The sequence below is a fragment of the Podarcis filfolensis genome, assembly GCF_964270895.1.
Source record: "Podarcis filfolensis genome assembly, chromosome: 1".
In the NCBI taxonomy this organism is placed as follows: domain Eukaryota; kingdom Metazoa; phylum Chordata; class Lepidosauria; order Squamata; family Lacertidae; genus Podarcis; species Podarcis filfolensis.
The window spans coordinates 44,160,248-44,177,823 of NC_139604.1; the positions used below are offsets into that span (position 1 = coordinate 44,160,248).

The 17,576-nt window shown below is 40.7% G+C and overlaps 2 protein-coding genes across 3 annotated transcripts in view; one reads left to right on the forward strand and one right to left on the reverse strand.

Annotated features, from left to right (window-relative positions):
- The window catches only part of LOC310749086 (TGF-beta receptor type-2-like), a 40,955-nt gene extending 37,333 nt beyond the window's left edge, over nucleotides 1-3,622 (reverse strand). The window contains exon 1 of the mRNA XM_083585505.1: nucleotides 3,500-3,622. The gene's annotated coding sequence lies outside the window, so the exon portion shown is untranslated. The remainder of the gene's footprint in view (nucleotides 1-3,499) is intronic.
- The window catches only part of SNX4 (sorting nexin 4), a 30,462-nt gene continuing 16,416 nt past the window's right edge, over nucleotides 3,531-17,576 (forward strand). Inside the window, exons 1-6 of one of the 2 annotated variants that reach the window (XM_083585735.1) lie at nucleotides 3,531-3,744; nucleotides 6,746-6,864; nucleotides 11,299-11,437; nucleotides 12,805-12,954; nucleotides 15,343-15,390; nucleotides 15,872-15,927. In XM_083585735.1, the coding sequence (XP_083441861.1) occupies nucleotides 3,568-3,744; nucleotides 6,746-6,864; nucleotides 11,299-11,437; nucleotides 12,805-12,954; nucleotides 15,343-15,390; nucleotides 15,872-15,927 (689 nt within the window). In that variant the 5' untranslated portion in view covers nucleotides 3,531-3,567. The remainder of the gene's footprint in view (nucleotides 3,745-6,745; nucleotides 6,865-11,298; nucleotides 11,438-12,804; nucleotides 12,955-15,342; nucleotides 15,391-15,871; nucleotides 15,928-17,576) is intronic. The other variant, XR_014541501.1, reaches the window with a different exon arrangement.

Below are 17,576 nucleotides of genomic sequence, written 5' to 3' on the forward strand. Positions count from 1 at the left end.
TAGGCAGTCCTAAGCTAGATGCACCAAAGGTCTGACTCAGTGCAAAGCAGTTTTCTATGTTGTTCTACAAAAAAGACGATCCACATCTAAGTGTATCCTTGCCAGCAAGCAGGAAACGTAACTTGGAAACAATAGACCAGTAGAGGGAGAGAAGATCAATTACGCAGCCAACAATCATGGAAGAGCAATCATGGCAAAGAAACATTTAACATGCCAGAAGAGGGCAAGTGAAAAATGAAAATGGCGAACACAAAAGTGTAACTCAACTTCTGTACTGTACTCTCATAGCATACATTTCATTACAGAGAATGTGTTTTGTGTCTTCCCTTACAAGTCCATTCATTTTTCCATCTTATTGCCTCTTTTTTAGGGTTGCCATATTTCAAAAAGTGAAAATCCAGACATAAACATTGTGTCTAATCCCGGCTATTCCAGGAAATTCCGGATGTATGGCAACCCTACTTTTATTACTTGCTTCATCAGAAACGTCATGATTAAGGAAGGCCTCCAGAACCTGTAATCTAATGATCAGAAGACAGCCCACTAAGATGAATACAGTGTAACAGCTGTGTATTCTCCATGTGGAACTGGCAAATTTTAGCAATCCATAGGAGCCAACTCCTAGGGGCCAAGGTCCCTTCAGCTCCCCAGAAAATATTTGAGGGGGCCATGCCCTCAAAGTTGATGGGCATTGCCATTCAAATGGTTTGTGATCGATTAAGGCAGGGCTTACCTGTCTCATATTTTATTCAAGGTGGCTCCCTTTGTTATCCTTGTGTTAAGCCCAAAGAGGAGAAAAGGCAATATTCCCTAAGGAAATGAGTTTACTTACATACAGAAGAAGCCTTAAAATCTAGTTTGCACAAACTAGATGTGCTTACTGCTTATCAGTGTGTATCAGACTTGCTTTGTATGCTTTGAACACAGGTGAATGTGGCTGTGATAGTTCTGCTGTACCTATAGTTCAGATTTCCATGAATTTTTTTTCCTGTTCAACTGATCAAACTACAAAAATGTACAAGGATCAAAATCCTCTTCTGATGTCCCAGCAATCAAGACATCTTGGTTTCTTCTAATGGGCCACTCTACCCTTAAACCTATTTTATCAACAGTTGTCTCTGAATGCATTTCTCCATCTGTAAATTAGCTTTTAGCTATTGCAAGCAAAACATTCATACTGTACTAAACTTGCATGCATTTGACCTCTCTAACCTATCTTCCCTTCACAACTGCAGTTAAAATAAACTCAAAGATGATTTTAAAGACCCTGTGAGTGCTTTCAGTGTATCTGGTTTCTATTCTGTTGTCTCCATTGCTTGTACAAATTTCTTCCAAGGTTATTTTAATTGTTACCTTTGCCCATTCATTCCTAGTCAGATAGAATTTCCCAAGTTTTTACAACGAACATTTTATTGGAACAAACACTCCTTTTAAGAATGTGAACTGCCGATGTGCCCTTTGAGTATGACTGATTTAAGATTTGTTTTATAAACCAATAGTCCATTTTATGCATGATTGCACAGTCGCCCAAAATCTGTTTCCCGTTATGAAGTGGTCTTTGGGGTGTTTACTTTAGATATACAGTAAGATATGTCTCTTGCATCAGTTACACTTCCATTTTAAAGGATATGCATATTGGAATTTTCTGAACCTACCCCAGTGATGCTGAAATACTTGTGCGAATCCCATATATGCCTCATCAAGCATTATTGTTATGGCTGGGTTCTAAAAATGAAGATAATGAGAAACTTGGGATTGTATCTTCTCTCATGACAACAAAAGCAAATCTGGACGAGTCTCAAAGAGACCTTTTGACTTCCTTACCCGCATTAAAGCATAGACAGGGCCGTGCTGTCTTGCTAGCTCTCTTCTCTTTTGATGGGGTTATCTCTGAGCTGAATAACATTCAGCACAGCCAGGCAAATTGCCTAGTTCCATCCTGTCTTGTTAACATGGCCTGGGAGAGGCTTAAAGTGTTGATTGCTTGGCTTTTGAATAAGATTCAAAAGTAGTCTGCATTAAACAGTGTACCGGCAACTCCCCATTTATGCACATTCAAGTCATGTGTGACTATGCATTGCCAGAACCCGGAAATGGCACTGAAAGGGGCAAAAATGGCCTCCCAAAGAGTGCAGGAACGGCATCTAGCAATCCCACAAGCCTTTGCACCAGCCTTTGAGGCCTGTGGAAAGTTGGAGTTTGGGCAAGGAGGTTTGGAGGGAGCAATTGTGGTGGAGTTCAGCCAGTCTGTAAGTGCTGCTGGTTTTTAAAGCGTTTTTAAAGCATATGACTTCTGCCAAAGAATCTTTGGGAACTGTATCTTCACTTAGATACAATTCCCAGCATCCTTAACAAAGTACAGTTCCCAGGATTCTTTGGCAGAAGTCATGTGTTTTAAATGTATTGTGTTTAATTAAAACTCACACGTGCATGGAAATACTGGTAGATGCTTACAATTGTTGCTTTGTCCAGGGGCAAAACTAGGTTTTATTTCACCTGGGTCAAAGACCCAGTTTCGTTCCCCTTCCCACGTACTTGCATACACACACATACACACATACCCCCCATAGCACTGCCTTGTCTATACCCCAGATATATATTTTGCGACAGCTTTAGAAATCTGCCGCTGATAAAGATTAATTAAGAGAAATAACTGGACTGGAGAGGAAGGGGAATCAGACCATGGGGGGCTGCAAGAATTAAGATTGCACATGCAAAGGTACACACCCTCTCTTCTTTACTGATTCTCCCATTAATCCCAGTGTACAGTATATCGTATTACAGCCTGAGAAAACACATAAAGCCTAAACACGTTTACTAGATAGTAAGCCCCGCCAAATAAGGTGGAAACGCAAGGTGGACACGCAAAAAAAACCTGCACCGCGGGAGGCGTCGGCGGGGCGGAAGTTACCCAAGAAGAGTATCTCTCGCTGTAGCCAATGAGTCGGGCTACTTGCGAGCCCCATTGGGATTTGCCAAGACGTAACTTCTGAGCACGTAACATGCACGCAGCAACACATACAGGCTTCAAGTCAGTGACCACTGATGCTAGCAAAGTCCCACCGAAACATGCACAGCACCCGGGTGATCAAGCGGTGCAAATCTCGCCTTAGTGGTGCCGAGGATCATACGATCACAGAATAGTATAGCCAGGAGGGACCCCCAGGGTCATCTAGCCCAACCCCCTGCGGTGCGAGGGATCTCAGCATAACAGATCTCTGCTTCAAAACCTCCAAGGAAGGGCTGGGGCGGGGGAGAGAGCATACTAGCGGGTACTACTCCTTCCCAAGGAGCGCATTCCACTTCCCGTTTTCAGTAGAGCTGCGTGAAAGGGCTTGGGTTTAGGGGGGGGGGGGGGGAGAGAGAGAGAGAGAGAGAGAGAGAGAGAGAGAGAGAGAGAGAGAGACTACTGTACCACCTATGGGGAAGACACGCCCCCTTCTCCGCTCGCACGCCCCGCCCACTCCCTCCTTCCGCCTTCCGCCTTCCGCGTAGTTACCTCAGCCAGGGAGCCTTCCGCGCCTGCGCGGTGGAGTCTCCGCGTCCCTTCCCCCCCTTGTGTCCTCCATGGAGCATCCCGGTGCCGAGAGCCCTGGCGGCGGGAGCAGCAGCGGCGGCGGAGGCGGCAGCACCAGCAGCACCAGCAGCCAGGAAGGCGAGGAGCCCGAGTCGCCTGGAGGCCCCGGGCCTGAGGAGGAGGAAGACGACGAGGCGGCGGCGGCCGCCTCCCCGGCCACTTACGCGGTGAGAGGAGCTGCGCCGCTCCGGGGGACCAGGAGGGCAGTTAGGCCGCGGCCCTCGCCCTAGTCCCGCTTCCCCGGCTTTTCCTGGTGGAGGCGGCTGAGAAGGGGAAGGGCGGCAGGGAAAGAGGCGGGGGTGTTGGTGGAGGGCCTGAGAGGGCGGGAAAGGGGGTGGGTAGGGGGGCAGAGGGAGGCTGGGTTTGAGCTGAGGGTCTGGGGTGGGGGCTCGGGAGGGTTAGTTGCATGAGGTGGGTGGGAGGGAGAGGGTCCCTCGGGCGTTTTCCGTTGAGAAGCAGGGAGGGGGAGGGGGAACCTCTGGGCTCTAAAGAGTTTCTCTCCGCTGGGAGTTCTGGCAGGTGCAGCTGAGCGTGCACAGGTGAGGAAAGCCTCTCCAGCTGAAACCCCTCTCCTCTGTCATGGTTAACGAAATCAAATTGCAGGGGCAATTAGAATAAGATCTATTATTTGATTGTTAATGTAAACCCCCAAAGTTTTTTACCTCTTATCTTCAGTACATTTTATTTTATTGCTATGGCTAGTGGCTGATGCAAATAAAGATTCTACTGCATCCGTCATTGTTAACGAAATTCCCTCAGCGCCCTCAGAACTGCTGTCCTCCTCTTAACCCTCCTAGGAATTCAGGGGTTGACAATAGCGATGGTAAAGACTTGGCAGTACAGTGGTACCTCGGGTTACATACGCTTCGGGTTACATACGCTTCAGGTTACAGACTCCGCTAACCCAGAAATATTACCTCGGGTTAAGAACTTTGTTTCAGGATGAGAACAGAAATCGTGCTCTGGCGGTGCGGTAGCAGCAGGATGCCCCATTAGCTAAAGTGGTGCTTCAGGTTAAGAACAGTTTCAGGTTAAGAACGGACCTCCGGAACGAATTAAGTACGTAACCAGAGGTACCACTGTAGTGTGCAGAGCGCTTTGCATGGCACCACCATCTCCATGTTCCTGGTTCATTTCTGCTTTGTTATGTATTTTGTGCCTCCTTTTGTGTCTTTGTGTTGTGATATTTGGATGAAGGACGATAATGCGGATTGAATAAATAATACTAACTGAAGCAGGTGGTCTGCCTAAGGCGCAGTGTTGCATTGGTCTTTAGCTGGTGAGCTAGGACCCACTTCAGGGTCATGACATGTTCTGAGGTGGGTTGCAAGAGCTGCACTACTGCCGTACAAATACATGCTTTAAAAATGTAAGTGGGTTCCCAGATTCATGCCTTGGTTAAAGGTAGACCCTGGATCAAAATAGGTTGAAACTTGTTACTCTAGTGTGTGTATTCATGCAGAGGCTTAATTTAAAGCACCACTTGTGGTGCTGTATTACTTGTGGTAATGTACAGCACCACTTATGGCATGTGTACTCTAAAGTAAGCTTCATTGGTTTCAACCTTCCCAGGGTGTCGAGCCCCATTTGACCCTCACTTGTGCAGAAACTACCTTATTGACCTTTGGACCCACTATTTGTCCCATCCACTCAATCTGCCGGACCCTGTCTACACATGCAAGGAAGTCCCTAACTCACTGAGGGGTTGAGACCCCTCAGCTATCTTTACCTAGTTTAACCAGCCACTTGAAGCTGTTTCCCTGTGTTTGGTGCTTATCGCATGCTGACCCAGAGCCACAGATGAGAACTGAGTGTAGGGTGGGGATTAACTACCCAAAAAGGAGCACAATGTGTCCCCCTCCATAGGTACTATCATTCTGCTAACACCCCATAACCCATTCTAATGATCAACTGAAATATAATAGTAGTAGTACAGTAGTAGTAGTAGTACCCTGCCCATCAGTTTTGTTGCTTCCAACAAGTATAAAAGCATAACATCAAACATTAAAAACGTCCCTCTACAGGGCTGCCCTTCTGTATTTTTGGTCCATTCGATCTAGTTCTGTCTAGTTTAACTTATTTTGCTATCTGGCTTGGCTATTTGGTGACAAAAATTGGGACTGAAATATACTGTATGAAAGAGAGGGACATCTTATACCAGCTAGCTTGTGGATGAAATGGTAGCGACATTTGAACTAAGTGATTGTGAACATGCACATGAGCACCAGCATTTGAGGAGGGGGTAAAGATTGGGAAGCTAACAGACTAAGGTGACAAAGTAGGATTATGGCTACTTCACCTATCACTGAGCATACAGTATGTGTACTTGCTGTCATGTTTGAATACATACATATGTATTACTGCACATAAATGGTGCATATATGGTGAGGAGGCATGGCCAATCATGACTCCTCTCCACATTTACATGGGGAGCTTTCCTTTTTAATACTTAATAACTGATGCAGCTCTTCACTGGCAAGATTGTATGTAAGAAGTGTATTAACAGTATGATGGTCCAAGCAACAGAAACACAAAGAGAATGCTGGAAAGTCCCCCGTTTTTAATTCTTTATTTTCTTTCACATAAGAATAGCATGTGGTACAATATGAGAAAGCTTCTGCTGTGCCATAAGCTTCAGTGTACAGTATGCACCTACCTACCATTGCTCATTGTTGGTGTAGTTAAAAGACAAATAGGGTACTATGGCAGTTTTTCTGATATAGTTAAAGCAGAAGAATAAGACTATAATATTAGGGTTAGAGTCTAACATTCTGTTGCACACTACCCCAATCTCTTGAATGGTATGATATTCCACAGGTTCTACACACTTACCCAGGGTTCTTGATTCCTTCAGAATGAGGTACAGTGGAGAGACTAGTGTCTTTATGATATATGGTTTATTTACACATATATGTAACCTGGGCCTACTATGGAGGGGCTCACAGCATTAACACCCCAAGAGAGTCTTGCTTCTCTGATTACCACAAATTCATAACAATAGGTACTGTGGGGTGAGCTTACTTGTTTTGTTGGCACCAATGAATAGTATGAAACTAAACTGTGCTCTGCCCTTTTGAAGAATCAGAATTCAAAAGGAGTTGATAGTTGTTTTTGTCTTGTGCAATGCTTACTAATATCCTCCCTCTCTCTCTCTCTCTCCGTAAAAAGATGATGGAAGATTGCTTATTGAAGAAAATAGAAATTAGTGTTGCAGAAGCAGAGAAACGGACTGGACGGAATGCCATGAACATGCAGGAAACTTACACTGCTTACCTCGTGGAAACAAGGTGGGTAAAAGAGCATTCAACCAAGTTTAGTTATCTGATTGGCTCTTCTCCAGTAGTTTAAGGGCCAGTTACATTGCAGTATTCTATGGCTGCCTTTGAAGGACAATTCATATTAGCCTACTTGTAGATGAATCTGTGAGCTGAGGGTTGTATGTGTTCCACAGAATTCTTTAGTATTCTTAAATAGATTGTATAGATTTAATCTTTGTGTCTTTTCTTGTTTAGTTACTCTACTGGCAAGAATTCAAAATGCTAGTAACAGTAGCCATATATAAGCTCAACATAGCTAGCTGACCACTCATTCAAGAAGCATTTGCATATAAATGTTGGTTGACTGTTGTGGCCCTTTGTACATTATTAACCAAGCTGTTCAAACTTACTGTAGCACCCTCTCTAACACAGCTTTATTTTTTTTGCAAATAATACACAGTTACTATTTTTCTCTATTCAATAAAATGAGTGTTCTAGATTACTGTTTTCAATCCTAACTGCAAAATAGTCCTGTTCATCTACTGAAAAAACTGCCTTGCTACTCTGTTGACCTTTTAGCTACACTGTGGCGCAGATGGTAGGGTTTCCCCCTTTCTACAGCATCTCAAACATTATTTTTTCGTGTCTTATGAATTAGCAATATTGGTGAATTGCTTAAGCCCTTATTATAAAGGAATTTTGTATCAGCTTTGCTTATTTTAAGATTATTTTGAACTGGAGATCTAGAGCAGTGGCTAATTCTGACTGCTGGAAACAAGAGAATCCTTTCTTGTTTGTTTGTTTCTTGAAGTTCAGTGCTGGATGATACTATAAAATCAATATATGGTGATCAGCCCATTGTATCCCCATCACTAAAGATTAAACCTCCAAAGCTAGGTTAAATTTACTAAAGTTGATATACTCAGAAAAATGTAGCGTGGATAAGTTCTGCTTTGAATGAGAATGGGTTAAATCAGTAACTTATGGATATTTCAGTTTTAAAATAAGATCCCTTATTTGTCTAATACAGGGACAGGCAATTTTTGACCCTCAGTTTAATTTCATGTATCCCTTGCACTAATTTCTTATGTGTTGCAAGGAGGGTGACTGGGGGCAGGCTGGAGGGTGACAGGGGAGAGGGAGGAGGGGAAGAGGTGGGCACAAAGAGAGAGAAAAGGAGCAGCCATGGCTACTTTTGCTCTAGTACCAGTTGTCACTGGCTTCTGCCCTGCCCACTGCTAGTGTAAGACTCCTGGCCCATAATCACTGAGGGAATGTAGCCGCAGCAGGAAAAAGATTCTCCAGCCTGCCCCTAATAGTAAATGTGGTCATGATGCTTCCTATCTGCAGTTGCTGAGTTCCCAGTGTTTCATGAGTAATCACTTAGACTGCTATCCTATATCCACTTACCTGGAAGTAGGCTTTATTGAACTCAGCAGGACTTGCTTCTGAGTAGACAGGATTGATCCGTTAAGGCTCGAAGTTATTTGAATTTAAACATATTAAGAATTTCTTAAGTAACGTGTCCTTTGCTAGCTCTGTGCTGTTAGAGAGGCTAGATTTGCTGCGATTTAAAACACCAAAATAAAAATAAAAATCAATTAAAATAACAAAATCTAAATGAGAATTGAAGTTCTGTGGACTTGTTTTTTAACAAACCAAAAAATATTAACAAGCTGTTTTTATTACAAGTGATCTGCACATTGGGTCAGAACAGGACTAGTTAAAAGGATCTGTCTGTATAAGAGAATTGCTAACTTGAACACTGACAATGATGCAGTTCACACATAATGCTAATCTAAGTCATTGCTTAGTACAGATGTGCAGTTCCCAGAGGCAGAATTGTAGCTGTTTCGCTGATTCCCTGGTCTTGCTGGTAACTTTATAAAATCATTTTCAGATAAATCTGTGAAATAAAAACTATCCTAGGAGAAGAGGAGGTTTGAAGACTTGCTTAATAGTAATAAGGACTGAAAGAGTCATGGTTGGCAGTAAAAATTGAGAACTTACATCCAGTGGTCTCAAATGGGCTTCCCAGTAGACCCTCCCCATGCCAAAGGGTACTAGGATAGTCTCTTGACTGTTGAACATTAAGGAAATGAAACAAGTTGTAATTGTTCTACAGGGTATAATATACATCTTGTTTTCCCATATTGCTGCTGTTCGTTATTTATACATCACTTTTGGTGTGTGCTTGGCTTTGTATATAGAGCAATGGGGCAAGCATAAACAGTGGGGCAGAAATGGTTATAGTGTATTGAATTGTTTGTGTGTTAGAAATGAGGAATATTGGGTTTGGCTTTTTTTAAAAAACAAAGTTTACAAAAGCATGTTGAGAGTAACTAATAAGAGACTCCACTCTTTTTTCCTTTTGCTTGACACCTCTAGATTACAATTGTGTGCAACCTATTTGTCAACGTAAAATTCCTCTTCTTATGTTAAAGTATGGAGATTATTATATTGGACTTCCTTTCAAATATCTTACTAAGTACTTAAGTTCTTCCTAATTCAAGTAGAGAATTGGACAGCTCTTATCATTTCCTTTGATATGCCAGCCTTTTCACAACTTCAGTGGAGCAAGGAAGAGAAAAGAGATTTATGAGTAGGTAAAAAACACTGATCCTAAGGTGGGAAGGACCTGCTGCATTATCCTTTATTTATTGTTTATCTGTCTGCTTTAGCAGTCAAATACCCTTTTCTGTATTTCATATTCAAATAATTTTGGGCACCTATAATATTTACCAGGATGCTGGTCTAGAAGGATTTTAAATAGCTGTAGGACTACTGGATCCCTTAAATATATTCTTACTTGGAGAAAAGCACACAAATACAATCATTTGCCTAAGTATTCGGCAAAACGTAACTTTTATTCTCATGGAATAATGGTAATATGCCTATGTCCCCTTATAAACATCGAATAATTCATTTGTAAACTTGTGTGTGAACGAGGCTTAACCATGTAAGTCATCCAGTCAAAAGGTTTTTTTTTAACTGGGAAATAAACAATGTCCTTCTTGTGTTTTACTGATTTATAGGTTCTTTCTGTTTAACGGCCCATTTTCAGATAGTTAGTTTTATATAGCAATGAGAATTGACGGATCTTCTCCACCAATTGGTTCAGTTTGGCATTTCTCACCAAGGTAACTAAATGTCGGTTTAGAGTATCTTAATCACTTACACCATTAAATGGTGGAAATTCAGAGGTATAACTTTTTCCTTAACTTTTCCCCCAGGCATCTTGTTTCAGCTCATGGCAAGGACCATTGTTACTGCTTTATTAAGTGGGAAAGCATATGGTTTTCTTGTCATAACACTTGACAAACATCGTAATGTTTCAAAACCAATAATAAATTGAAAAGTTAGACCAAATGTCAGCAAGTGATTATCATCTTAATTGAAGCAGGGATTGCAGAACTTGTGTTTAGAGATGAAGTTTATAATGTGGCTGCAAGAATCAAATGATGATGAAGGCATTCAGCATAATGAGTACCTTTTGTGGGTTTAACTTCCTTTTGTGGAGTAAACCTCCTGTGAAGTATTCTCACATTAGTGATATTTTATGGCCACTTAATGCAGCCAGATGGAAAAATATTCTTCAAGAATAAAGATACCTGCAATTTTCCCTACCTTGTCTCCATTGTAGTGCAGAATCTTAGCCTTCCATTATAATTTCTCTTTCTGAACCTATGCTTTTGTTAAAAAATAAATAAAAGTACCAAGCAAGACCACAGATATAGGTTCCCATTGTCTCTTCATTGTATTTACTGCAATGACAGGAGAGTCTGTTACAGGACAGCAGTAGGGAGGAAAGGGAGGCAGAATTCCCATTGTGTCTGAGCATACTTTCACTGCATTGGATGCCATCCATTTTATATATTTAACTCAAGTGCTTACCATTTTTGGCTGGTCATGCTAGCAAAGCCAAAATTTGCATTTTCCATATTCCTTTGCTTTCCCTGCTGGCTTGATGTCAGCTTCCCAATAGTAGCCAAGGGTGTACATATCCTGATATTTGTATGTTATCTCATAGGCATGGAACCTCAGTAACATTTTAGGTGAATATTTAACATGGTGCATATCATTATAGTTGTTTCTGTTCCAGCTTATGGTACTTCTTGCTTTATGTACACTGTTTCACAACTCAATCTAGCACTAAAATATAGAAACATTTTAAATGAAGTAAATACACCGGATATACAAAAATGGCCAGAAGCACTTAGTAAGGTGAGAATGACCACTGCATTTTTAAAAGGTTCATATAGCAATACCAGTGAAACATCACAGTTGGAATCTTTGGCATTATTTGTTTTCTCACAGTTCAGAACCCCATATAGTATCTCTATAAAGGCCATTGCAAAACCCACAAAATAACATTTCTTAGCAAATTGTGTATAGCTTGAAGACTAAGATCTTGTACTGATCTTTAGCATTCTCTCTTCAAAATTATGATCTGATGTCTTTCAGGGCTGTGGAGTCGCAGGCTGAAGGGCAATGTTCTCCCCCAGATTCTCTTTGGAGGCGATACAGTGAATTTGAATTGTTGAGGAATTATTTGCTAGTTAACTACCCACATGTTATTGTACCACCTTTGCCAGAAAAAAGGGTAAGAAAATGTTGCAACTTCATCTCACTCTGTTTTCCCATCTTTCTTGACGCAATATCCACACTAGCATTCATCCAGTATTGTACTATGCTGGGTTTTTAAAAAAGCAGCCTTTTGGGGTTGCCAGTGTGGAGTCCAAGGGAGCAATGATACCCTTGTAGATTTTCCTTGGCAAAGCCTCTGTGCCTCCCCACCACCATATATAGACATGCTTACTGCCCCCTTTTGTCATGTGGTGTGGATGGGTACTGTGTTTTATTCTAAAAGTACATGTGACTAAATGAAGAAGTTGGAAGAGCAACACTATTTCCCACTTCCTTTTTCAGCTTTATGTGCTTTTTAATGCTTAGATCAGGAATTGAACACAAAGTTTGGTAATCTGTGGGAGTTAGGAGGGAAAGGGGAGCAGTATGGGAAACAGGTGAGAAAAATGGAGAAACCAGGAGTAGCAACCAGGGGTGCCACAGGAATCAGGGATAGGGGGGCGGCACATGTACATACATTGGATCTAGTAAAACTGATCCTCTTGTATTATTATTTTTTACAAGTTTCTCATCAGACCACCATTATATCACACGTGATTTCTGTTTTCATTGACCAAGCTGTAAGAAAATCATGGATCCAGTGCTTTTCAGTGCTGTTGTGGTGCAAAAATGCAGATCCACAGCACAGATCCTCCGTTTTACTAGGAATTCTCTCAAAATCACCATCAACTCATAGGTCAGATATATGGCTGTAGATGTATTCTGTGATTTGATGGTGGTTTTGTTGTCATCCAGTGTAAAATAATGATAATAATGATCACTCATGCCTTGCATCATTATTGTTTTATTACTGACACCTATTTTTATTTTGCTGTCTACCAACTTAAACCTTAATTTGGTGGTTTTTGGGTGGACTCCATGTAAGATCACGCAGTACTACTAGATCCAGCTTTTACCTAAACCACACGGGGGAAAAACAAGTGTTGTATGTGTGCTTACTCTCTTTCTGGGGCATATATATGAATGTAAGAGAGACCTGGGTTAGTAGGGGGAGAAGCAGCCAGAAGATGTGGTTCTCAAAGCACACACTCAACATTCCAAATATACCCAGGATCCCCAAAAAGCTGGTGACCTCAGAAGGTTGTGAGGTTATGTTTACACTAGTATGGGCAGTGCCTAGTGAAATTTCAAGACGGAGGAACTGAACTGTAGCAGCATTTTCAGTCACCAGAGCATAAGGTTTCTGTGCCTTTGCCCCAGAATAAATTATGTAAAGCAAACATAGCTGCTTATATACTTAATTCACATAATTTGTACAAATGGAAAACATCTTAGTGTGAAGTATACACAATCATGCTCTTAACACATCCCCTTGTTTCACAGGCAGAGTTTGTTTGGCATAAGCTAGCAGCAGATAACATGGATCCAGATTTTGTGGAAAGAAGAAGAATTGGCTTGGAAAACTTCCTTTTGCGGGTGGCTTCACATCCCATTCTTTGTCAGGAGAAGATTTTTAATGCATTTTTAACCAAGGTACCTTAATTCTGTCTGCAGGATTAAAAAAAACCTTTTCCACCTTAATTCTAATTCATGATAAATGCATCAGATTATGTAAGAATTGTGGGGCTGTAACTCAATGACAGAGTGCATGTTTTGCTTGCAAAAGGTTCTAGATTCAATTGGTGGCTTCTCTTTGAGTAGGAAATCTGTTGCTGTCAGGGAAGAGTTAGAGGTTTCCAGTTTCTCAGAAGTAGAAAGCATTCCCCAAGGGGGGAAGGAGAGCAGTGAATCTAATAGAAGAGAGCAACAGGAACAACAGGGAGGGACCGGCTGTTCACAGGAAAGGCAAGGGTTAAGTTCTAGCTCAGATTGGGAGGAGGGGAGATACAAGCCAGCTCTAGCCAGAAGGTTAGAAAAAAGAGCGGGAAAGCGAACGAAAGCGCCTTCGCCATTTTGAGAGTGGCTGGTCACGTAGAAGCAGAGCTCAGAAGGTATCTGAAATAAGTGACTCTGAGGAATAATAGTTAAGAACCGTTTATAAGATTGTTTTGTTAATATGCAATAAAAAGTTATAAAAGAACAAGAAGCATTTGTGTGGTGATCGGAAGAGGATAACGACCAGTCCTGACAATTGCCAGTTAGTGTCGAGTCTACACTGACTAGAACAGATATTTGGGACTTTCTCAGCCCTGCACTGTTGGCAATACTGAGTTAAGTGGACCAGTGGTCTGATACAGTACAAGGCAAATATCTGCATTGCTCTGTCTGAGACCCAGCAACTATAGACATCGAATAAAAGCCTGTTTTTTGTTTAAAGCATGTAATATTACTTCTACTCATGTTCATGTTGTTTACTGGTTTATTTTACAGTCCACTTTTAAGGGATCGATGTTTTATTCCCCTAGTTGCTTGGATTTGATCCTTCAGTTTAATTGAAAAATAAACTTCTGTTTCAGTGTATCTGAAGAAGTGTGCATGCACACGAAAGCTCATACCAAGAACTAACTTAGTTGGTCTTTAAGGCAACAAAGATCACACATCTTATAACAAAAAAGTCATAATGAAAACATAAATTTAAAATAAACAACGTATATCAAATAAAGTAATATTCAGTAATCCATTAGAATGTAATAGAAAACAATAAAATTAAATATCAGCAAATAATAAACAGAAATTCACTAACAATAACAATAAATAATTACTAAACTATAGTCAATTTAAAAACAGCAAGTCACGCTGCATAAAATGCCACAGTACATACAAAACCATGTAAAAAGGATCAAATTGAAAAACAAAGACACATAACTTACAAAATTGTTGGGTTTGTTTTTTTTTTTTTTTTTAAATACCTTAAGTCTTCGTTTCCCTTCCCAGCTGCTTCTCCTGTTCTTAAAGTCATAGTCTGAAAACATCTCCTAGGGTTGGAGGGTGGGACAAGGCAGGTGGGAAAAGCCATTGCCTGATGGCCAGCAGTGCATTGGGCAGGATACTGTAACAAGAAAAATCTACTGTAGGCTTTTGATAGTTGAATTTGAGTAATGGAAGCGCCCCATTTTCATCTTGTTCTGTAGTATATCAAAGCCATATAAATAGCCGTCCAGTCCTGCCTGTTGAAAGATTTTCAGGATTGTTTATTGCATTTGCCCTGTAGGCAAAGCTGAAGTGTCTCGATGTCATAACTGAAAAAGGAGGGCTGCTAGCCTGCTCTGTTATTTTTCTGGCGATTGGTCTTTTCTCGCTGTTGGGAAAAGGGTGAAGTGGGAAAGATTAACGGCCACAGAAGTAACTGGATAGAACAATAGTTTTCTGTACACTACTGTGATATTTTAGAATGTGAGCAGTTGATAAATCTTTTAAAATAAAAATATCAGAACTGGCCATTAACTCTTCTCTTCCTGAGTATGACTCGTTTTTTGCATGGAGCCACCAGAGAGCCTTCAGATTTCTGAACAGGCATTGCTGGAATGTGTTTTATGAGAATAATGAAGGAAGTAATGCATATCCTGGCTCTTATACCAGACTGGTAAATACCCATTTGCCTACTCATATGAAGTGGGTAGAAATTGATTCCAGGTGACAGATAGGAAATCATTGTAAATTGGAGCAGAGGTGGGTTTTTTAAACAATTGGTAAGCATGAGCAGATGGGATAATGAAAAGTTCTGTGGGCTGGTAGCTCTTGTGGATTTATTTGCAAGCCTGTCTTATATATGCAGATGCCAATTTATTTATATAAACATTTCTATCCCGTCGTCCTAGTGCCCACTCAGGGCAACTTACTGTAGCTTAAAAACACAATACAGTAAAATGCTAGCACTTTTTTGTGTTGGACCAGTGGTGTTACAGAGGCAGCACTCACACATTTATAATGCATTGAAAAATTAAATTGAAATTAAAGTTGAAATGAAATTTCCTTTTCTAGGAAGGTGGATGGAAGGAAACGGTGAATGAAACAGGATTTCAGCTAAAGGTAATTATCTCCTTTTTATTATAATGTGTGACATTCTGTCAAAGGGTAAGCCTAATTTGCAGCTTCATAATTTAATGTGAGGGGAGCAATATTCAAAATTAATTTTTGGTAACTGAAAGTTATGGCATAATATTGTAAAGAGATTTGAAGAATAGAATTGTAGAGTTGGAAGGGACCACAAGGGTCATTTAGTCCAGCCACCTGCAATGCAGGAATTTTTCGCCTAACGTGGCGCTCAAGGCCACGACCCTGAGATTAATAGTCTCAACTGAGCTTTCCCATTTCTGTTCATAGAAGTTTTGTGACGTAATAGCTAGGCCTCTATACTCAAATGTAACTTGAAATATTGTTGCAATAACTGCTTCTAGTACATTTTTAATCACAAGTGATACCATATTTTATTCTGGTGATAATCTTCTGAAATGTGTGTTTTAAATTTATTTAAGTGAATAAAATTAGTGTCTTGTGTGTTCTTCATTAGGCAGATTCTAGGTTAAAAGCCCTTAATGCAACATTCAGAGTGAAAAACCCAGACAGGTAAGTGTGTTGTGTGTGCTTTTAGTTTGTGTTGCAACTGGGAGTTACAGTTAATGTGTAAATATTTTTTATTTGCTTACAAGGCCGCCTCCTTGTTGATATTCACTCTGATTTGGTTTGGTTTGGTTTATTACATTTCTATGCCGCTTTTCATTCAGATGAATCCCAAAGTGGCTTACAAACAATAAATAACAATAATATGATAGAACATAATAGAACATCATAAGTACAGGATAAATCATACAGAATAATTAAAAATAGCAATAGTATAGTAGTCTATAACAAAGCAACAACTAAAACAAGCTAAACATCACAAGTAAAGCAAAAGTCATATGATTAACAAATCAATATGGCATTTATAATCTATAAAAAATATTAACAACATTAACAAATTAGCAAGCAAAAGATGAACTAAGCACTGTTAAGTTCATACACACACACTCCCCACCCCCATGACTGGAGGGTAGGGCAAGGCAGGTGGAAAAAGGCATTACCAGCTGGCCAATGCAGAGTCTCTCACCACGCACAGCTCTTCCTTGGGTTGGAGGTGTGTCTCTCCCTTCACTCTTGGTTTATTGAGCCTATCTCCAAAGAGCACCCAATGTAAATTTGAAAGGTGATCCTCATTCCCTTTCCCAAATCCCATGGGCGGCTTCTCTGCCCTCTCCCAACTCTTTAAAAGAGTGTTCTTGTTCTTTTTGTTTACATACAGAAAATGCTCCTGCATCCCAGTAATAATTTCCTACACATGCATCTCTCCCTTTTCTTCCTTGACATATGTCCACCCAATGATAACTGTAAGCAGATAGGCTTTCTAAATGTCATAGTATGTCATTGAGATGACCACAGTATATCTACTAATAAATCCTTATGCTTTCCCAAAGTAAAGGGGAAAACCCAGGGGTGAAAGGAATAATGTGGTAATGATGCAGCTGGAAGCCCAACTTTTGCTTTATTGTGAATAGAGTGTAGAGCATGCAAAAATATGTAAGTGCAAGAGGCGTGCTGATCATTGGCCATACTGTTTGGGGCTGATGGAGAGCTAGAGTCACAGCAGCATTTGGAGAGCCACAGGTTCCCCACCCTTGTCCTATCCCTACTGAGAGTAAGCCCAATTCAACTCCATTGGGCTTCTGAGTATACATGTATAGGATGGTGCTGTAAAGCTCTTGCAAATTTGATATTTTTTCTTGGCTGATTTTGGGAGCCCTCATTTATGCTGCAACTCAGTATTCAAATGACTTCATGACTAGTTAAAATGATCTTTCACAAATACAACCAACAAATACAAAACATAACTTTTCCTTCTGCTTTAAGGTTTGGTGACTGGTTATGGCTCTGTTTCTTTCCATGTCTTTTGCAGAGGGAGTAGACTTTGAGAAGGGCTTGGCAATTTTGACTGGTAAAAAGATGAAATATTTTCAGCCAGAGTCTTTTTGATTTAATAATTTGAAACTGATTGCTAATGAGCATTTCAAAATATTAGCTGTTGCAGTTGTTCTTGAACTAAGCACAGAGCTCTTTCTGTCCTAAGCAATGACTAAGAGGAATGATGAAAATGTTGTGGCCTGCTGATGGAAAGTAAAGAAGATCTCAGTGATGCATTACCGTATTTTTCGCTCGATAACACGCACCTGACCATAACACGC